This window comes from Bombus vancouverensis, chromosome 15 (genome assembly GCF_051014615.1).
Source record: "Bombus vancouverensis nearcticus chromosome 15, iyBomVanc1_principal, whole genome shotgun sequence".
NCBI lineage: Eukaryota > Metazoa > Arthropoda > Insecta > Hymenoptera > Apidae > Bombus > Bombus vancouverensis.
In genome coordinates, this window is record NC_134925.1 from 6,273,562 (window position 1) to 6,297,837 (window position 24,276).

A 24,276-nucleotide genomic window follows, 5' to 3' on the forward strand; every position below is an offset into this window, starting at 1 on the left:
AAAGGGTTCCAGTTTCTAAGGGTTCTGGAAGAGGAACAGAATGATCGAGCATCTGGGATGAGCCACATCGTGTTTCATACTCGTGCGGAAAAAATTACTTCGTCTTGGAATTATTAGACAAACGAACGTGCACGACATACCGACACAACGATTGGACAGTTGCTGGCCAACTTCCAGAATCTTTCGCTGCAGGATGTGCAAGAATGCTGGATTAGTTTGCTGCATGTATTTGGCATTGGAATATAGCGAGTTTTGTCGATCTTTAGTATTAGAAAACATTAGGTAGATAGTAATTATGACAGAGAGAGAGAGACGCTATTTCTAGTGATAGAATCTGTTCTATGGTGGTTTTCCTTTTTTTTTTTCTTTTTAGAATGGTAGATTAAAGGACGATTGCTAATAATAATAGTCTTTGGTAATAATAGCAACGATTGAACTATAGGATGGCTATGACTTAAAATTGATTCTCATAGCTCTTCACTTGTAATTATGATCGCACAAGCTAATTGTGATTGTGTTTGATAATGGTAATGGCAACTTGATTGTAGGATGAATTCTTATTTCAAAATTCTTATTCATAGTTGTCCACTCGCGATGCTGATTGCATAAGTCAATGGATATTCTGTTTAATAATAAGAACAATTTAAGCGTATTATTACTTTGGCTGAAGATTTGTGATCCTGTTTCACCTATTTTCAATCTTGATCGTGATTCCTCTGTAATTATTTAACCTTTACTTTCAATTATTTTTACCTTCGATTTTGATCGTAATTCTCTGTAACTGGAAACTGAAACAAAAGCATTCTCTGCATTCTATGTAAAAGAATATTAAATTTGTATGAAATGAAATATCTCTATGTTTCAAGCGATAACGAAAGCGTGGAATAATAAAAATCTAATTTCAAGATTTTATCAAATATTTAATGAAATGCTTGGCCTATCGCGTTTTACCTACAGAAGCAATTTAAAGCAGCGTCTATACTTTCACCACTGTTGCTCCTCTCTTTTGCCGCAATTGGGCAAATCTATTTAAGCGCGATTTAATTAACTTTTAAGTTACAGATCGATAGTTTGTTCAAGGGTTGCTATCACGATTTTTTTTTTATCTGAGTTCGAACGAGAAGTACGAATGGTTCGTTTAAAAATTACCCATGTTCTATCGATACGTGCATTTCTCTGGCTGACTAATACCATTTTCAACGCGACGTTTGGAAACCGAATTGCCTTCCATTTGGCTGAAATCTTTAGAAAGATTCTCCCTAGGACCCCTCTTTTCCAATAATTTCCTTCCTGCTACGAGAATCAATTAAGGTTACTATTTTTCTAGCAATTTGGTAAGATCAAAATTGTTTCCCCATCGTCGATTGAAATTTTTGCTTTATGATTAATTTTCCATATCGAAAATAACCAATTTTAAATTAATTAAACAGCTTTTACAATTGTTTGCTCTCAGTTACTATCGTCTCTTACGTATTTGATTATTTTCAAATATAAATACGTACGATTAAATATTGCAGTATCGATTCATCTTTTTCCAAAGTAAATTTTGACAACTATATTTTGCTTATAGTCTTTGAATTGTAACAATTTCATTTTATCATCTGTAAGTACAAAATTTCTCAACATTCAGCTCTTGAATTTTTCTCGAATTCGAATCTCGTAAACTGCAACAATTCTCCACCTCTCGAAGTTTTCAACTATTTCTATTATTAAATGTCTTCGAGTTTGTAGTTCCATATCTTTTCGCGTCATTTTATCTTAATGCTTGTTTCTTTTTTTCTATGATTTTTCCAAATAGTCCAAAGTCGCAGCGTTTTATCAAATCACTATCGCGTTATCAACGTTGTGCCTAAAGAATCTTCTTCGTTATCAAACAACAAGAATTTGATACATATTCGATACGTATTCGATCAGACGACCGAACCTTCGACAATTTGTCCTGGTACCATCGCAATGTCACGGCCGTTCCTCCGACGCGACTACCATCGCGTGGCATCGACATAAATATCTGGCGTAAATCCAACCCGTGTCTTATCTTACCTCTGCTCGTTTTCTTTCATGTTCCCTCTTTTTTCTTCTTAGTCTTGCGTATGTATACACGTCGAAACTTTTCTCGAGTTTTCAACTAGTAAGTCTACACGTTAACCCTTTGGCCACGAAAGACTAGCGTTAACACGGATGATGAACAGTTACAGCGGTAGCATTATGTTAATTATCAGTTTATATATTTATTAAATTATTTGTAATTTTTTTAGAAATATTAGGGATCGTTGAATTTTCTCACAAAGGTGATAGAAATAAAAACGGGTCAGTGACAAAATTTTCATAGAATCTTTAGATTATTTGTCAACGTCCAAATATTGCAGATCGTTGAATTTTTTTCGCGAAGGCGATAAAAATAAAACAAAAGTGCAACGATAATAATTTTATTAATTCTTTGGATTATCTGATCGAAGATGATAAAAATGAAGAAATGTTTCAACGATTATAGTGATAAGCAGAAAGGATATAGTCGAAGCTGAGAAACAGAGAATATGTTAATGTTCGAGGTTTCTAGCATCTAAAAATTGTTAAACATTTTCGCAACACGTAGAAACTTCATAACGAAAAGCAGGAGTTATCTCTTTAGAAAAAATAAAATGTATGTTTTACGAGCAATCACTATCAGTCAAAGCTCGTTTCATTCTTCTGTATTACAAAGTTCAAAACGCATCAAGCACTCGATATTGTCTTGATAAGATACTGCACACAAGAATTGTCACGATATCGTCGCGAATATAAATATCATTCTTCAAATATATTCGTTGTAGGAAGAAAATCCCAATATATTTAGTATCTTCGAAGAGTCTAATTAGAGTAAATAATTATAAATATAATATATAAGTATAATTATATATATAAGTATTTGGGTAATAATTTACTCTAACATTTATTATACTTAAAAAAAGGCCTGCAAATTATTTACTTAATAATTTACTCTAATAATAATAATAATTTATTATAATTTGCAGACCTTTTAGAAGTTTCACATTTTTGACGCAATATGTATCGATAACTAGGGTAAATAGCAATAAAAGCAGTTTAGAGCGCTGTAATAATATTACTAACGTAAAAACGATCGTTAAAGACGTTGTCTTCCATCGAGTTTACGACAGAAAACTTTCAACTTTAACTTCTAGCTGTCTCAGAATCTCGGAATTCGACGTAGCTTTTTAAATATCCACCGTCGAATTAACTTTGACGCGAGAATTAACGTTTGAAACTTGCGCTGGTTCATCAAATTTTTATGCCAATCTCGAATCGTTTTCGCGATGTTCTACTTTCAAGAAGTATCACATTATTGAAGAGCTTCTCTGAATCTTCTGATCTCTCGTTCTAGTCTAAAGATGTTATTAATCTATTCGTGGAAATTCTTCCGATAATAGCAGTAATTAAATATGCAAATAAAGATAATAATTCAACGATTTCCATTCAAATTTCTGATGGTTCTCAGTACTGGAATTTTATATAAACATATTCTCCGAGATGTTTGGAGAAAAATATTCGAAATAAGTAGAACGATATTAATACCGTTGTCTATAAAGATACGAATAAGAATTAACCAAGTCCAGAGTTGTTAAGTTGCTATAGAATATGCGACCATTTGAAATAACTTGAAAATTAAAAATTGATACGAATATGAAGATTTAAATACATATAAAAAATTAAAATTTCATGAACTTTTCTTTTAAATATACAATTATAGCTAGCCTTCTAGGTATTGAATTTACGAAATTGAACGCGATACTATCCACAATATTATTCCAGTTATTTATGCAACAATTCTTTCGGATTCTCTTTTTAAATAAAACATGCTTCTTATATACTGACTTTTCATTCCAGATGATTTCAAATTCTTTTAGAAACACACTCAACTCGTTATATAATTAATTATTAATCCTTGAAGAATCAGCGAGATAATTGGAAGGGTCGAATTAGAAGCGAATGAAGCAGAAGAAGAAGACGAAGACGAAGAGGATGAACAGTTGCGTGAGATGTCTGTGTACCATTGAAAGGATAATGGAATCATGATAATTCGCATTGGACCATACGATTGGCCGACGTCCCTGGCCACTGTCCAGCCTGTCCTACGAGTTCGCCGTGCACATTCTGCCCGCAGACATAATGCTTCTCTGGCCAAAAACGCGGCCAGACGTATTTATTTCGCGCGAAAGAGCCCGCGTATCCGTTTACTTGCTCGCGAGCCTTGCAAACCAACCATTTCGCAACACGTCAGGCCACGACATTATCATCCCCCAAAAAAGATCCTCCGGGACGTGTCACCATTTTCCACTTTCTATTTCATCGTGCTCAACCTCTTTAAAAGGCGAATTTTTTCAATAGCAAAATAATAATGCACGTTTGAACGAATGTAATGATAATATCGCAAGTACGTTGTTATTATATATTAAAATTAAGAAAGAAGAAAAAAGAAGAAATTACCGCGTGTTTGAATCGGCGGCGAAAGATTATGACAAGATAGCAATATTCGGGAAGATTTAGAAACGAAATCTACATGAAGTTTAGCGCGTTATCTGGCTAAAAGAAAACGAGCGTCTTCGTGACGATTATCTGAGAAAAATTTGATGAGTATCAAAGTGGTTAGTTTACTTTTTCTTAGTCGTACTGAATTTAGAAAACAAAAATAACGGAATTAAGAATTAGTTTTATGATGCGATTTATTTGCAGATTATACACGCGATAGATTTTCTTCTTTCTGTTAGAAAATTTATTAAATTAACCACGAATGGGTAGTTCGTTCGAATGTTTTTGTTATCCAATTGCTTCGATATGGAAATAAAGGCACTTTTATCGCGAGTTCGTACTGCGAGAATTATAAACACCGATAGTATGAAAACGCGACCATCGAATTGAATTAAAGTTAGCGTGAAATCCTGATCGGTTCCGGATTGATCGTGGGACGATCGGTTTTATCACGAACGTGAATCCCATGTCGAGTAAGGGGATTAATCGGCTGACGTTCCAGAGGAATAAAAATTGTTTCAACCGTCATTTAAATTTTATGATCGTATCCGATAAAATTAAACTAGAGCAAACAATATCGAAGAGTAAATAAATTTAATTATTATGAAACACCGTATCGTGTTCTAGAAATATTTTCAAGTTTTATATACGTGTGCACAAGATTCGTGTCAAGGAATTTATATCGCCATCTAACTTAAATTTAGGTTGAAGAGAAACAATGCAACACGATAATTCATAAATGCGTTTGATGCGTGACGTTTTCATATGGTCTCTTTGTCACGATATATTAAGCATGTTGGCGTAAGAGCGTTGCCCAATTTTATGAAGAAAGCTTCATATACAATGGCGGACAGAAGAAAGTTTAAAATTGATACTCGTGTGTGTAACATTTGTATTAAACATTTTTCCCGTACTTGGCTCTCGCACGATTATATCCTACACATTCGTTTCTCTTGTCAATTACAATTCAGTTTTGCGAAATTGCAGCGTTTCCCCCCATTTACTCTTTAAACTTTCTTTTCGCCGCCACTGTACCACTTAAAAGTGGAAGAAACTATCACCGAAGTTGAATGAGTCAGACTCTGCATATGAAAACATACGGCAAACTTACATTAGACGCATTTTCCTGTTCTGAAATTTTGTACAGGCGCGTAAAAATCCGCAGTCCACAAACAATAACTGTACAGCAAATTTCTATTAATTCGTATGAAATTCGAACATGAAGAAGATCATAGAATGCACATAATAAGAAAAAAAAAACATATAAAATACTCCAAACCATATTTCTATAACATTCTACGAACGAAGCAATTCCCTACAAACATTCCCCTCGTTTAACTACATCCCCGCCGCCTGTCCCAAAGAAACACAAACCTGCATTCCGCAAGACCCTTAATCAAACAACAATCATGAAGGAAGATCCCACCCATGTCGCGCAGCAGGACCACGTGAAAGAACGAGCACAGCCAATACATTCAGGCGGCTGTATTCGTGTTGTAACTGCGCTAAAGAGAAAAGGGCAGCAACATTGGCGCTCGAAGGAACGAAAAACGGGTATGAGAGAGCGAGAAGAACGACAGCGGAACAGAGAAGCCCCATCGTCTCTGTCGTTGGCGACGCCATCGGTATAGAAAACCGCGGGTGTAACGAGATTTGTCATGGAAGTACTTGCCGCGAGTAGAGTAAGAAGCCGCGAGGGAGACGTCGAGACGGGGGTTGGTGGTTTGCAGCTAGGAAAAAGGCAGAAGGAGAGAAAAGGGGCCGAGTGAGAGGGAAACCCTGCAAGAGGGTGGGTCGAGTCGAGCGGAGGGTGCGCACCGATAGGATAAAGGGAGTCCCCTGGTCGACCAACCGACGAACCGGCCGTGGAAAGAGCCCTATGGAGCGGAGCATCATCCAGACATGCAGAAACGTGCAATAATTTCCGTGCTGCACTTCAGCACGAACACCGACGTTGGTGTATCGGATGCGCGAGCGTTGGGGGATGCTTCGCGTGTATTAGAACGACGTACGTGTGTTACACGAGACGCGAGTTTAAAAGGTGTACAGTCGCAGTGGTAGAGGGTGGAGACGATAGCGGTGGTTGTTAGTAGCGTTGGAAACGTTCTTCAGATTTTTCGACGATTTCAATGTCGAGCCCCAGAAATTGGGCTGTTACTTGGGAATCGAAGGTTTCGCGAGATCTCCGAGGATTTTTCAGAGACGCACGGAGGATTTAAATGGCGAGATGTTTGCCAGAAGACGGAGTAATAGGTTTTGGGAATGTATTCTTGTTGCAGAGGCGGGGATTTAGGATCGCGAATGCAGATTTGCGTGAATTGGGAAATTTTATTAGAACGACACATGGTAATACTTAGAAGAGACGACGGTTCTTAGTTATGCTTTCGATTGGTCGATGAGACAGCTATCGGAATTCAACGTTGCTCCCGTGTGAAAAATGGAAGATGCGATTCGTCGTTAGGTTCGAGGATCCGCGTTATTTATGCAAATGTGTAGAAGATGTAACGCAAACGGAATGCTAAGGGATCGTAACCGAGAAGAATAAAGATTTATTTCACCCATCAAACGTTGCAACAAGACTCCGCTTGGAATATTTGTTATGTCGCTGCATATTACGCGTGGTATTTGTGTTGCAATATTTTACAAGCGAAATAAACCTTTACGTAGGTTATTTATTTCCTTGGTTATTTTTGTTAATAAAAATATGTAATTCCATGGAAATCCGCAGTCCACTTATCGTATCTTTTCTACGAATAATGGTGATATTTGTATGAATTATAAATATAATAAATATTTATACGAATATGACATTTTTGAAGTTTTGACGTATCTTTCAAATTGACAAGTTCTACTTCAATGAAAATTTGTTTGCTTTTTAGCTTTTATTTTATTTTTATAGTCTTATATATTGTATAGTATATTTTATTATTATCATAGTCTTTAATTCAATGAATTCTTCAAATACTGTCTTTTAATTACCATTGTTTCTTCTTCGTCTTATTTTAATTATATTTTAATTATAAGGACAGCTCTAGATGGCGATAGAGTCCAGTGGATATGAAGATGAAACATCGACGCAATTCTGTTAAAATTAATTGCAAGACGTTACGTCATTCTTCGCGAAATTAATCGGGACAAGTCTCTTTTCATAAAATTTATGAGAACGATTATTATATCAAATATTGACGTAAACGCTGGAACACATTATCTTTATTTTAATACTGAATTTATTAAAAGAACAGATTGCGTGACTTTTTCCTGTAAATTGAACGTAACCATACCTGAGATCATCTTATCGTGCTATTTCTGCACGTTAAAAGGCTTATCTCGTTAATGGGAAAATAAGCATATAAAGTCTTTATTACGCGAATTAATGGACAGATGCGGTTATAAAACCAGCTTTTTAATATTAGACACATGTCATCGTATTTATATAACTTTGCAAGTAAAAACATTAATAAAAGTAATTACGTACTTAAAGCGTAAAATTAAAAATTGGGTCTTTTCACGGGAAAATTGGAATTCAGAGTCTTGTAAAATATCCAAGTAGAAGAAACTAGAATTCCGAAAATTGTATTCCTGTTAATCCCATATTTTCTACCAAAGTTACTAAGCTCTACGAAATCCAACTATAAGAAAGATTTGAAGTATCGAGAAAATCGTAAAAGTTGTCCAGGATTTTCACAAAGTTACCATGAAGTCTCAAGATATTCAAGTTTCCTAATTAGCAGCGTTTAATTTAAAGTATCCTATGAATATTCAAGAGATTTTCAATATCACTTTTTCCTCCTTCAACTTGGATAATTTATCGATCTATTAGTAGCATGATACTCTTTCGCGAACTTGAGATTCTTATTCACTTTGTAATTTAATCTAAATTAATTCTACATAAGTTTCGATAGAATATAATACAAAGATACATTCATCATACTTTGTTTGTCAAATTTCTTTCTTTTCTCGAAGAAATAGAAATATCAGGAAATAATAGATTCCAGGAACAGAAATTTAATTCTATAGTATCTATCTGCTACAGAATTCAGTAACAGCGTTAAGCATGCTACACAACGAGTCTTACAGTCGGTTGCACATAATTTAATAACAGAGATTGTGCGAGAACCTCGATCCATTCGAATTCAGGGAACGATTCCAATTACGATGCCTTAATCAGAAATCCAACTCTACATATCTCAATCTCTACTAATAGAGATTGTAACAAACTGAATCGTCAAGATAATTACAAATATTGCTCCTTCGTTCTAAACTGGATTTTATAATTTTCAATCGATTTGCAATTTAATTTCAACTTTGCTATTTACGAGAGAATTACGATCACTACAGTTTTATGCCACTTACACTTTCATCATTACACGTGCAACATCACGTATTCGAGTAATTCTACTTTAACCTCGACTTCGATTCAGAAAACAATTTCAAATGCTACTTTTTCCATTCGAAACGTCTATCAACTGACTCGCAACAAACACGCGTATCTTTTGTATTATTATAATTATTAATTATTAACAAAAATTGTATGAGGAAAGACCTACGTTATTTTACTACTACTTAACAAGAGTTTCGTGTAGAAAAATCAGCAACTTGGCACGTCGTTTGTCGAAAAACCTGTGTCTTTGTATTTTTATTTAACAAACGTCGTGTCAAGAAACGTCTACATTTCGTACAAGTACTAGCCTTTGGAGAACTTCAACACTAATAATACACACTGCTAGTCTATTTCAATTGAAACACTAATCTCATTGATAATTCTAAATGCTATACTTTCCACATAAATGCAATTACGAATACCCTAAAATAAAATCTGACTATACCAGAAATATGTAATGGAAATGTAAACGTAGCAAAACCGATAGAAAACACATAATATTCAAAAAATAGACAAAATGTCCATAGCACCGTACACGTTGTAATATTTAGCTTCCAGCTTCCATTTGTTTAATTATACCCGTAAATATATGAAATCACGATCATAAATATCCGCATTCCTCTATCGATTACGATGCTAAACGATCCTGAAAATACTTTTCGTTTCCTTCGTCACGGATCCAACTTGGTCTATCCCAATAATAGAGAGGCTACTTCAGCCACCAATTTAATTTCGAAAACAATTCCAAAATCGCTACACTCCCGTCACAGATTTAACACCACGTTAGCACAGAAATCCACTACAGACTCAAAAGTACATACTATTGCAGTTACTATATAGCCTCATCGGGGATGCAACGGTTTCGAAGCGTCTCGATGCCAGTTTCTTGATGCAAGCAGATAGTAACACAATGCGCGTCGCAAAAAGATGTTCTAACAGAGCCAGGCGGCTCGTTCGACGTCTACCGAGTACGATTAATTGCTAAGACGGCGGACATTAATTGCCAGTGCCGCGACCACAGCTCGTGTGACTATTAATTACGGATGTAGACGACGGCGGGATCGGACTTCGAAGTGCACGAACAAGACGCGCGTTCGCTAGACTGTGAACAGGTGAACCTCGGCGCGGTAATGGGATCGTAATAGATCGTAAAATCGGCTGAATACCTTCTCCGATGTTATCTTCGTTTTTCCCAATCGAAATGAAATACGAAAGTGTGGTACGGTGGACGTTGAAACTTTCAACGGTTTGATGTTCCAACAAAAATGTCAAGGAAAATTCAGCGTTTAAACTCGGACGAGAACTGGAAGTTTAAATAAAAGTATCAAGGAAAATGTAGCTTTTTTAAACTGGAAGGGAAACTCGAAGTTTGAATAAATAAAAATGTCAAGGAAAATTCAGCTCCTAAACTCGATGTTGGAACAAAGATGTCAAGGAAAATTCTGTTTCTAAACTCCAATGAAAACTCTCGGTACAAGGAGACAAAGAGTCACTTGTCGTCATACAGCCGTCACGTGGTCGTCTTGTCTGTCCGCTAAAACACACAGCCTTGTAGAAAAGTCATTGAGAACATCGCAATTGTCAACAGTAGTATTAATCAGTTTACCGATAACGCAATGGAACATCTTAGAAAAGTACGAAAAGATAGATAAATGTATTTCTGCAAAGAAACGTCAAGTAGCGATGTCGATAAATCGCAACCCTCGACTAGCCGATCGTGTGAAAATTATTAATTATTTGATATTATAAAATATTTTTATACGTATGTACCATTGTAATATTGATATATAATGATTATTATACTTGTCTTTTCTTTTTGCTATTTTTATATGATCCTTCGAAATTTCCTGTATTGAGCAAATTTTGAACGTTTCAACGGATCAGTTCAATTTACATCACTTCAAATATGAGACGAGAACTTAATGCTGGAATCGATTGTGTTCGAGCTTGGAGAGTCTATCGTATTCGAATATTTGTACGGAAAAGTTTTACTCGACGAGGAATGTGTCAAATTTACAATAATTTTTCAATTTTTATTTTATTCTCCCATAAGTATCGCGATCGCCAATTTCTTAATTTGATTACATAAATATATCAATTCTAAAAAATACATATAATCATACATCCAATTCTCAAAAAACAAGTTACATACTTCAATGAATTTATTCATAGCAAAATGATACTTAATACTTATTAGCATATGTTGTGTTATACGTACAACTTCATATCTAATTCTTTCTCCTTTAATCACTTTATATTATTAGATTCTAAAAAAAAATAAGTTCGAAAAATGTTACCATTATTCCTTCTTCTATTTAGATCCTGCAATTTTATAATGTTTGCAGAAATCAAAGTATCTATAAGCACAGTGATATACTATCTTTTTTCCAAATAATATTTTTTCGTATATTTCGGTACATATAGCGCATAATATTCCATGCAATTAAATTCCATAATTATTCTATATAATTAATTTTCCGTAGATTTATAGAGCCAACATTCTCATTCTAAGGCTACTATACTTTTATATGTCCATTGTAAATTTTATTATCGATCGTACGCGCGAAGTTATCGATTGCGGAATAGGTGGCTTAACGATGCATTGTGTGATTTATTCATCGGCGAAAAAATAGAAATGGAAGGTTGCCGGATCGGCGAAGGGAAGGAAGTTCAAATTCTTGGCAGCCAGTCAGATTCGCGACGAATTGCATGATCCACGTTGCCCTCTGATGCCATCCAACGCGTTTTCTTTCACATCCACTCTTTAATTATGAATTGCTGTATTGTTATTTCGTTAAATCGATTCATAAATGATAATTTTTGGTAACAGAAATTTCACTATACGTTCAACTGTTAGAAGATGAACATATAATTTATGTAATTAACACGTTCGGTATCACAATGAATTTTAACAAGTTCAATACGGGAATATTTTTACAATTCTTACTTTACGCGACTACAAAAATGGAAAGAAATCTGTTCGATTTAATTAAAAAATTCCTACGCGTGTTAGATTGTAGAGAAACGTCAAAGAAGAATAATATCGGTACGTGCGTCGACTTCACAACGTGTTAAAATAAAACGTTCGCTGTACATCGATATATTCGTACAATGAATTTAACAAAATAATGTAATGTAATAAATCATAAATGAATACCCAATATTTTTCCTTATTTTTCAACATCTTTTTTGCCATTTGAAAAATACAGTATTTACATATCGAACTATAAGAGATATATAGGGTGGTTGGTAACTGGTGGTACAAGCGGAAAGGGGGTGATTCTACGTGAAAAAAGAAGTCGGAAATATAGAATAAAAATTTTTCGTTTGAGGCTTTGTTTTCGAGAAAATAGACTTTGAATTTTCGCCCGGTACGGATCTCACTGTAGATCGTTGTCTCGATGGAAAAATTAAAAAAAAAAAATTTTTATTCTATATTTTTACCCCCTATAGAATCCTTCACCTTCTATAGAATCACCCCCTTTCCGCTTGTACCACCAGTTACCAACCACCCTGTATATTATATATATGTATAAATTTATGTAATTAACACGTCGAATAACAAAGTGGATCGTCAATATAAACGAAGTTCCACCGCAGCTTTCATTTCGACTTCTTTCATACAAATTCCTTATTTTCCTCGTAGTTGTATCAAACTTCTATCTCCAACCACGGAAACGGTTTCAAATAAACGAGTTACTCTCGTGCGTTCAACCCTCTACAGTCGATACGCGCCACCCCTTTAGAGTTGCGATATTATCTACCGGAACACGAGCGAAGAACGCAGCGAAAGGATTCGCGTTTACACGCGGCGTGGGCCGGTTTTATTGCCGGCGAAACCACCAAGAGAACAAATGGATAAACCAGGAAAGGGAAGAGCAATTTTGAGTTCTATCGTTGGCTCTCGAGCGGACAGGAACCGGCTACGATTTCGGAGCTTTGGAGTTTCCAACGAACGCTACTCGCTCTCTCTCTGATGAATGAAATTTCGTCTGTGATGAAGTCTGTATGATGATTGCAGTTGAAAATCGCGAATTGTACACTGTTAAAGCGATTCTTTCGAAAGAATGAAAATTTCATTCGATTTCCTAGCGTCAAATTTGCAAATTGTGCATTGTTGATTTTCTGTTCTGTCGAATGCGCGGAGATATCGTCGAAGCTTTAGAGTTTTAAAGTTAGAAAGTTCGAAATGGCGCGTTGTTAAATCGATTGTTTCGAGAGGATGGAAATTTTATTATGTTTCCTGAGGTTAAATTTGCAAACTGTGCGTCGTTGATTTTCTGCTCTGTTGAAGGTATAGAGATCTTACCGAAGCTTTCGAGTTTTAGACGAGCAAGTTGCAATTTATGCATCGCTAAATTGTCTCTTTTTCTACTAAAAAAAGAAAGAAAAAAAAATAAACTGATTCTTTTGGAGGATTGAAAATTTGATTAAATCTTCTAGCGTTAAATTTGCAAATTGTGATTTGCTCTCTTCAAAATGTTGATATTTTATATTTTTGATTGAACATTTTCGATCGCAACATCTTGGAATCGATTTTCTTCGAAAGAATGGAAATTTCATTAAATATTTAGAGATCGAAGATTGCGTCCAAGAAACAATTCACTGTAGTATCATGTGTAAAATTCAGCGAAAAGAAATTTGAATTTCAAGCTGCATTTCGAACTTCCATCTTATTTTTACACTGTATACATTTCGTTAGTTTTTTAGTTTCTTTCTGTATTTGACGTTTCTCTATTAATAAATGTATTTCGAAGAAGATGTAGGCTTCGTTTTATTTTCAATCTTAGAAAAAGAGGAAGATTCGTTGGCCGGATTGAAAAAGCGAATCCGTGTCGAAAACAAAGTAAAATAAAATGGTGACACGGAGAGAGTCTTGGCACACGCGCTAACCGATTTATTATTGACTCGGGTCATGGATAGCCGCGACCGGGCGGCAGCCACGGCGAAAAAAGCAAATCGACCGGAATACCTCTCACTGCTCTGTTTCCGGTCCAGCCTCGTGAACCCAACATTAACCGTGGAATTTGGAGAACTCTATATTTACACATCGATTTTTCTCTCCTTTCCTTTCGCCGACAATAAATTCTATTCAAAATCATCGGCTCGTAAAATTTATTCTTCATATGCACTTTAATTATACCTATCCCATTTTACCAATTATTTTACTAATTATACCATTTCGTGTATCATAGCCTGTATGATTTATAGTTGATTTTTCTTTCTTTTTCCTTAACACGTGATAAATTTCATTCAAAATCAACGGCTAATAAAATTCACATTAGTTGCAGTTATTTCAATTACACATTTCTCGCCTCACAAACTGGTTAATTATGTTTCATGGTTTTTCGTTGAAGGTATGTCAGTGCTGTGCAAGCCTCTTAGAAGCTAAACTGGCTAATTTCGTTTTCTTATCAATTCCTCAATTTCATCAGATAAACACGCGATTAATGTCAACGATAAATTCTCAAAAACAAATGAGTTACTTTCGTGAACGAATGGATTTACACAAACGAATATTATCAAGATATATTTAAAAAATGGTATTTGTAAGATGGTTTTCTTTGCTTTTCATTTTACCGAGTCTTCAATTTGTCCTCTGAGAGGTTCCTGCATTTCGATATTATCGAACAGTCAGAAAAATGTGCATATAATTGAAAGACTAAAAATTTAGAGAAATGCACGATATTAGAATTAACAGAAATTACTATTTAACTATAATTCACATTATAAAATTATCGTACATGTTTACAGTGTAAATATCCTTTTTATACGACGAGTAATTGTAAATTGTAAAATACCTTCTTCTTAGGATTAAAACATTATAGTTGTTGCCAATTTTATAAAGTACAATTTAGCTTCTAATATGACTCTATTAATCCATCTTTCGAATTCTTTAACTTCCAACCGCTTTCATACTTTTTACATTAGAATAAATTTTGATGGCAAATAGATAAAAATTGTATCCTCAATAAGAAGCTTTGCACATTAGTATTTTGCTCTAAATTTATCCAAATTCTCTAAAGAGAAGTAACCAAAATTGCCGCTGCAATACAATACAACGAAGTCCTTCTGACGAATCGAAATTTAATCGATGTCTGACGATCGACGACCGTATCTACTTATCTGGCCACTTGGTTCTTATAAACCAAATCTACTTCGGAATTACGCTAACAAAAAAACAAAGTAATGGCGAGAACTGGAAAATTTCTATTGCATTATTTGCCCTCTGGAATTATTATATTCTCTCATTTTCATATGCGACTGCTTAAAGAAATTCATTATTCCAGTTAAGATCCCATCAGTCGCGTAAATCCGCTTACATTACAATCCTTAACGCGTTGACTCGAATTTGATGTATTTTACCGGAGCCGCAACACGTTCAAACGCACTACGCCATAACGCTATTGTTATTGCAAAATATTATATCTACATACTGTATTTTTCTCTAGCCGCGTTACCTAAGTCATTCGCATTGTCCAACATTTTCCATGGCTCGTGAAATTTATCTGACTTCGATCGTCATAAAAAATTGAATAAAACGTAGGTCATCGATTGCCACTGTGACAGTCAAAGTGTTAAAGGGTTAAACGAATGATCCATCGTAAGTTACGGTGAGAGGCCAATTACAAACGGTCGGTGAGATGTCTGTGTGCACGCGGTGCTCGTTATTTTCGGACGGTAATCCAAGTCCGACGAAAATACCGGCCTTCCCAGTGCCGGACACGAAAATAAAAAAAATCGTAATTGTCGAAGCCCCGGGGCAACGAGGATAGTATCGTCTTGGCTCGCGTCACCGGCTGTAAATCCGGACAGTCGTCGTTCGTCGATTCGCCTATTACACTGTTTCCTTTTGACAGTTATCGTCGCGTATTTATGAGACACGTTCCGCCGCCTCTTCTTTCCTCACGTTCGCACCTTGCTTTTCCTACACCCGGAAGTCGTGTCTCGAGATCCTTGTTAGCCAATGTCGGCACAACCAATATCGCTTTCCACGCATCTCTTTAAACCCTCTTCGACCAGTTTCCGGATCGTTCTTTTTCTTTTAGGTATACGATTATTCTATGCTTATTTCGTCATCATCGTTTTATTATTTTGAGGAAGCTTTTTCATATTATTGTTAACGCGGTTTTTGGCTTCTTCTTCTTTTGACAATTTTTAGATCGTTCTCTTTGTTTTATTTCTTGGTATTTATACGTATACGGCAGTATAGTGGCTGTTTATTATCCTGAAAATGTTCTTTGATAATAACAATCGTCTATATGGGCGATCTTTTAATTCAAATTGTTTTGAGATCAACCCTCTTGTTTAAAAATTGCTTTCGTACGTATCTTTCATATGCAAGCTGGTTATTCCCCAATTTCCAAGATAGAATGTTAGTAAGTAAATCTCCATATCGTGAAAATGCTAAAATATTTGTCTAAACCTGTTCTTAAATTCCAGTTAAAATAGAAAAAGAAGAAGAAACTCCCAGTAAAGTCTGATACTATAAATAATGAAATATTTATTCAAACCTAGCCTTAGATTCCAATTTCTCTAACTAAAACCCTCGGTAAATTGCCCACTTTCTGAACGCTAGAATATTTCTCCAAATCTGTTCTTAAACTCCAATATGCAAACTAAAACCCTCGCGTAAATTCCCATATTCTGAATGCTGAAATACTTATCCAAACCTGCTCTTACATTTCAATTTCCGACTTAAAATCCCCGCGTAAATTCACCAATTTTGTAAGCTAAGATATTTATTCGAACCTTAGCCTTAAGTTCCAATTTCCAAAATAAAATCCTCAAAGGGAAATTTCCATCGTTTAAATGTCGTTACATTGATAGAAAGCTGGGCTTGAATTCCATCTTGGAAATATTCTTAGGGGGCGGCAGTGGAATATCTCGTAGGATCGCAGACTGCGAACCGGAGAACGTTAATGACGATCTTTCGGTACGGTTTCCGGAATTCTACACACGATCTACAGAAATCCACCGTGCCGAGCATGCAAGCATGCGATACAGACATTGCTCACGCTCTTGATTTGTGTTGGAATCCTAGCAAGAGACGCGGCCATCGAGAGTTATATCTCAACAATGAAATATATTCCAGCAACAGTTTCTTACTGCCACGCTGTGTACAACGTCGTTTGATATCTAAATCGTTTCGACGATATTTGAACACGGACTATCCGTTGGTCCGTCTGTGTTGCAAAACTGAGCATCGAGGAAGCTGTTTTCGGAGCTGCATCTACATCAGGACACTTTGGGGGCAAGGATGGCCTTTGGGTTTCTTTGGACGTATACCGAGCGAACCGAGTTTCTAACAGAGCTGACTATCGTCAGAGAGATAAGAATATTTTTAGAAGCACAGAGAAATTAGAAAGTAATAAATGTGTACGAGTAGAATGAGAATATCTATGCAAATTTAGATTTCTATCGACAGAGTGTAAGAAGTGTAATTTAAAAACAGGTTCCTTTCGTCCACTAGATATTATAAGGAATACTCTATCTTGAATATTTTGCATATTTTCGCATTTCCTGTATTTTAAACTTCCCCTGAATGCATAAAAACCCGTAGTTTAGCAATGGAATATTTCGATGAATGTTTATTTCCAACAGATTTATAATTTTCGATGCGTATTAATTAATACGCACTAGGTCCAGAGAAGAATTTTGTGGCTTTTAATGTTACAAATTTACTGCAGTACTTCGTTCCGCACTAATTGTCTAATTAATTGAAAAATGATATGAGAGATATCGCAGAAAATATTCTCATTTGAAGAATTAATCGTATGATTTTAGAAATTTAAGAACAGCAATCGATAATTACGCAACATTATTTACTTTATGCGTCCATTTTCCAAAGGAATTTCAAATCTTTAGAATATCCAACCGGTCAAGCGTTTGCTATGAACTTCGGTTCAAAATCCCAGCAAATATGTTCAGAATAGGCTAATAATACCGGTACCATTTGTATCGATATTTCTGAACCACCGAAGTATTGTAATTATATATAACATCGATGTGAGCTTCGCTGTGTAAACGAGGAGCAGAGTGACAAATGTGTATTTCTGTGCAACATTGTGCAACATCTTGCTCTGATTTATCTTTGCAACTTGTCTCCGATGTAAGATGAATTCTCACAGATAATCGTACGTTACGTTACGTACGATTACGCAAGCGTGGCAATTAAACGATTTCTTTTATCTGCATAAAAGTAAAGAAGCTTCGAAGTCAAAAACTGCATATCCAATTGTGTATCATCGGTTGTATAAAAGATACGATGAAGTTAATTAAGAGATAATTTTCTTTTCTCTTCGAAGTATCGCGACCTTTGAATTAGAAAGTTCGAAGCAGAAAATTATCGACTATTCGATTATTTGCTAACGAAAATTTATTTATTCCACGACTGAGCCAATAACGCGCTCCGAAAATTCGCTTCATTATTTTCTCGTTGTCCTACTTTTTTTCGTCGTCTTTCACTGTGAGCCGTAACTGATAGGAGAAAATGATAGTTACATAACTATATATATGTATATATAGCAGGATGCTGTCAAAAAACTAGGGTAACTGTCAATTGTTAACGATGAGTTTAATGTCTTGTAGGCGTTACATGGACGGTGTGCGCATTCATCAAACGAATTAACGGGATGTTTTCTAGAACCGTCGATTAAAGTGTACGTTGTTATGAAATGATAAGCGAAAATAACGAAAGAACCTAGCGATTGTTGCTGCTGGTAATTTCATCGGTAAACGAAATTTAGGACGAGCGTAATTTTCCATCCTTCGAGCAAAGTCTCGCGCTTCCTTTTCAATGATCAGTTTTGTGAACTTATACGCTTTTCCAAGTTTATTTTCCCTTCCAAGAAACGATTTCGTTAAACTACACAATTTACAAAAATTCCACTTGACAATTCTATTTAACTCGCTACAATCTAAATCGTTAAAAACATGTGGCTTAAACAGTTAGCTGTTGCGACCTCTTTGAAAAGCGTACACCTAAAATGTGTCGCAAAAGGTAAGCGAGTATACTCGTCAAACACAGAGTACGCGTGGCTGTTATAACGTAGAATCAAGTTGTAACAAACAGACTGTTTTATTTTTTAATTTAATTGCTGACAGGGCTCGTAGTAACACAAAATATCGCCACTTCTTCACGACCAGTATACTCGTGAAAAACAGCTAACCGATCGACGATTGCTTCCAATTCCCTAAACTCAGAAATTTTTCAAAATTTCACGTTCTTAGGAATTGCCTTTGCTTTTCCAAAAAAAAAAAACCGAGAAAAGTTCAATATTCCACTGATCATAATACGATAGACGTTTTCTTTGGCGTAGAGAATATTCAGGAAATACGTAAACGCAGATTATTCACCGCTCAATCTCAACGAGATAACGAGCGGACCTCGAAGAGTCACGAGTTTAATGAACCAAGGCGATAAGGTTAATTAATAAACGGCATAGTAAATGGACTGTATCGTGTGGTCTTACCTTGCCCTGCATAATCAGGCGGATGGTCAAAGTGACCGAGGGGTCATCGTTCAAAACGGGTTTCGAATCCATACTGTCCATAATGAAGTCACAGGTCCTGTGATCCGAACGAAAGCTCTTCTTGAGATTTACGGGGAGAGGGGAAGGATAAGAGGCAGGATAAGGTGGGCAGGGGAAAGGTTAGGCGAGTGATTTTAGTTGGAGGGGTCTTGGGACGTGCTTTTCAATCGCTCCCAGGTGTGTTCAGTCCTTGCACTGCAATCAAAATATGCATACAGATTAGTTAATTATTCCTTAGAAATTCGAGTGTAGCGTTAAAACAGTTTATTATATTTTATTCAGATATACGCGGTATGTTCGTGTAACATATTGTTACATCGTTGTAATTTAGGAATATTACATGTACAAATCCATCGTGAATTATAAATTAAGTTTCAAAAGAAGTTACGCAGCAAGCTACGGACTCTCAATCATCTGAAATTGAGTACTAATTTTTTAATTCTTAAAGAAAGGTAACTTTATTTCCACTGGGTATATTCTATCTCTCGTTGTTGTTTTATAATGTTTTTTAACGGCTTATTTAACCTCCTGCTGTCCTCTTCACGTTTTGTACCTTTGAAGATATCTTCTTCTTTCGAGCCATTTTATTCGTACAGTTCGTGGTATACACAAAAGGTACAAAAATCCAATTGAATAGCGAAAGCAAATATTTCAAATAAATTTCGGGTCATATCACAGAATTATGGAAATTGTATTGCATTGAATTAATTTATTGTCATTTTGTGGGTTGGTAGATTGGTTTAATTAAAATAATACGAGAAGATTTTAATAATATATCACGATCGTGGTTTACACGCTATAGATTATTCTATTCTATTGCGATTCCATAAATTATCTTCGATATACTATGATTTATATGATTTCACCGCTTATTACAATTTTCGACATAGTTTCAGGAATATAATTTTCTTCAGATCGTTACTGGAATCATCAGATCTTAGATCTTAGGATTTTATTACGAAATATGATGCATTTTGTAAAATATTTTAGTCATCTTCCAATCGATATACCAGTCTAATTTTGAATTTTAATTATACTTATTGCAAGTATATATAAGTCCCGTTGAGAAGCTTAGTGGACAAGTGGATTTTTCCAAGAAAAACATAACAGCAAACGTGACCAAATTTGCTTGTACACGTGTCAAAATTTGTTCTGAACTAGCAAACTTTAACGAACACATCAAATAATGTGTCTCAATGTAACTAAAGATTTTATTCTATCGTTTTTTTCACCTATCACGTAGTTTCCAAATTTGGAAAAAGAGTCAGAGCCCTCAATCATATTCGTGAACAACCGATTGCAATAGAAATTAGAAAAATTGAAAGCTAAATAGCCATACAATAATTGTTATCTCATTATCTTGCTGTCTTTACAGACTTTTCAATCGAACTTTAACACCAGCCACAGTTTTCCCAAATCAAAGATCTTTATCATTCATATTGCTTCTCCAACGAGAAAAATTCGACGACACAAATTAAAAACGAAACGATTTGTACAATATCGCGAGTACTTTCGCCAACATTCGACAGGAATCCGATTGAAAGTATTGATTGCAAATATCCCGATGAATGTATAACGTTTTCGAAGATAGTTTTTAATTCTGAAGCTCGTTGTATAGAATTCTAAAAGAGGATTGGGTAAACAGCGTGGTCAGTTATCGATCGGGTTACATATCGTGCTTTTTATCTCTCGAAATACTTTTCCAGGCTACGTATTTACCTCGTTGCTTTCTGATTTAATCTATCGACGAAGCAATAACTATCAAAGCAGGTGATTTTCAATCCACCTCCTTGAATATATACAAAGATGGAAAAACGTATAATGGGTCACTATTAATCGGATATTTATATAATCACGAAAGAAGGAGAATCGAACGCCAAGATTCCAATTATTCAAACAACACTGCGAAGAGTAATGTCACTTTGCGACTGGCTCTTCTACAATTCTATTATCTTCGTTTATCTGAATGCAAACATTAATTCCAATGATAAATATACATTGCTCGCCGGCAAAACTAATCTCAGATTTTAATATACCACGTCTTTGCAAAACCATTTCAAGAAATGCGTTTCGGTTATTCATATCTAATAATAAAAAGAGAAAAAAGATGTGCGAGTATATGGAACTATAGGTCTATTAAATTTTACATATATCTCGAAATTATAGAAGAAGTAAGTTAGTTAAAGAGCCATTATAATTAACAATTCAAATGTAATTAATACTAAAAGACTAGAATTAAAGGTTCAACCGTAATTTATCATATTTAATAACAAAATGAACAAAAATTGAGAATCCTTTTTAAACAACAGGTCTGTGAATTTATGGAGCTATAGCCTATTCAATTTTTATGTATCTCGAAATTATAGAAGTAAGCTATTTAAAGAGCCATTATAATTAACAATTCAAATGTAATTAATACCAAAAAGACTAGAATGAAAGCTTCAAACGAATTTTACAATTTTCTCTTACAAAGCCTGCCTTGCCACAAAGTTTCATAATTTTTCTCAAAAAGTAAAAAGATTTTAAAAAGGCTCACAGAAACTACAAATAATTCGAAATAAATAAAAAGGACGAACCTGTGATATTTCTAGCATCCTAATATTATCGTCAAAACATATTCGCTGTACCATTCGTTCGTTTTAACGTGTCCCGCTGTACAAATAATTTGCCCAAGTCCAACAGAAATCCCGAGAACATAGCGAAACGAGTCCGACGAAATTTCATTTATCGCCGGTTCGATAAATTAAAATGGTAGTAGGAGATTAAAGAGGGAACAAAACAATTGGTGAGAAGCATGAAGGAGAACTAGGTTACAAAGCCAACATAATTCGACCGATTCACCGGCGACAGGCTAACGACGAAGCTGAGAGGCGAAGAACAAATATATCTTAGCTCGAACGACCGGCTCGACATCAAAGCCTCTCAGAAATAAACGAAATATGTACAATTGCCGGTGCGAACTTAACGCGATTTCCACTGTACTGACGAACCAATGGGACCCAAGAACCACCGTAATTCTCTTCAACGACATTTCCAACTCGTTCTCGTATAGTTTTCTAAGCCGCGTGAATTCTATTTCCGTGGAAAACGCGGGGAATACGAACGATCAGCAATCGCAACGCTCGCACAGTTAAATAAACATTACATTATCGTCAGCGTGATGCGCACAGTATTCCAGGAAGCTGTGCAACAAACGCTGATTTGCATACAGAATTCCAGACCAAAGATGTTTAAATAATTTGGTAAAACGGCTGGTCGAGTTAGATTTGTTCAAGAGGATAGATGATATTAATCATCGCGCTGCGCAATTGATCGTTCATTCTTGAGTAGTTTTAGCTTGAAACGGAGAAAAGAATTCTTTAATTTTTAACTGCTCGTTTATCTTACTATTTCATTGTGTTTCATTTATCGTTGTCGTTACCTTCCCGCTAGTTTTAGCTTTAAGACAATTCTTCAATTTTCGCCTTTTCTTTTTTCATACTTTTTACGTTGGAATAAATTTGAAAACTTTAGAATAAATTTGAGAATAAATGTATTAAAATCGTATCCTTCGATGAACGCATGCAGAGTGTAAAAGTTAAGAGACGTTGGTCTTAGTTCTTTTTAGATTTTCTTACTACGAATCTATATACTTTTCTACGTTAGTATTTTACACATATATTTATCCAGGTTCTGACAATACAATTTTCTTTCTAGAAAAATGGTTAAAATTGACGCTATAATAAAATTTTATTTACCGAAACGAGATTTTAGTTGATGACCGATTGATGTCTGGCGTCTGACGGTTGAATATACTTACTGCGTGAACCAAAAATGAAAGAGATTGGCGATTTATTATATAAATTGTTTATTCTCTAATTTGTTTATACAAATATAACGTGTATTCTATAATTTCCAAACGCAATTGCTCAAGGAAATTCTGGCTATTATCATATTATTCGAGCTTATTATTCGAACAAGTTTATAAATAAAAAAGAAGAGAAAGATGATGTTGCAAACACTATTTTTTAAGTTTACCTTGTAATTTGCTATTATTTATTGACATTTTCTTGTAATAAATTAACTCGTGCAAGTAATCTTTCTTATTCTTTTTTTAACAGAAAATTGAAATTAACGAAAGATGGAATTGACCAATTTGGCTCCTGAGAGTTCCATTTACACGCTAGAATTACATTTTAAATTTCAATAATAGCGAATGCTTGAGCAATTCTATTTGGAACGAATCCGCGTAACTAAATTTGTATTCTGATTTTCACTGTTGTAAGAGACAAAGAAGATGCCGTTTCGGATTGACGTTATTTTCAAGGCTCGCACGCGTTAACCGAGAGTGTGTGTATCATTGGCTGTCTGTTCTTTGTTGGTTCTAACGAACCTCTTCCTCATTACGTGCACGTGTATAGAAGCCACTTAAATATAACTTTCTGTCACAAAGAAACCCTACGGCAACAAGAGAGAAAAATATGTTCAATAATCGTGCGCTGTCTTTTGTACGTGTGTAGGACGTGTCTCGAGAAGGTAACTAATGGAGTTGCTATAATACGCTTGTATCAAGCGTTCGAAAATACGAATTTTTCATAAACTTAACTTTTCAGTGCCTCAGCTGTTCCACTCTATTTTTCGTCAATTTTTTACATGATATAAATAAGGTGATAAATCGTACGACGAATTTAAAAGATAGTTAGTTTAAGAAAAAATACTTTTCAATTTATGAAGACGATCGTTGTGGTCGCTAAATGACTAAAATTGTTTTCGCAGAAAAGAATAATGTAAAAATTCTCGAATAGTCCGGGAATGTTCTCCAAAGTATCATTTAAAGATAATTTAAAGCGGTACAAA

The 24,276-nt window shown here is 35.1% G+C and overlaps 1 protein-coding gene across 6 annotated transcripts in view; it reads right to left on the minus strand.

Annotated features, from left to right (window-relative positions):
• mub (poly(rC)-binding protein mub) overlaps positions 1–24,276 on the minus strand; it is a 240,601-nt gene that overhangs the window by 68,866 nt on the left and 147,459 nt on the right. For all 6 annotated transcript variants that reach the window (XM_033335444.2, XM_033335441.2, XM_033335440.2 and 3 more), the window contains one exon: positions 19,381–19,635. In XM_033335444.2, the coding sequence (XP_033191335.1) occupies positions 19,381–19,461 (81 nt within the window). In that variant the 5' untranslated portion in view covers positions 19,462–19,635. The remainder of the gene's footprint in view (positions 1–19,380; positions 19,636–24,276) is intronic.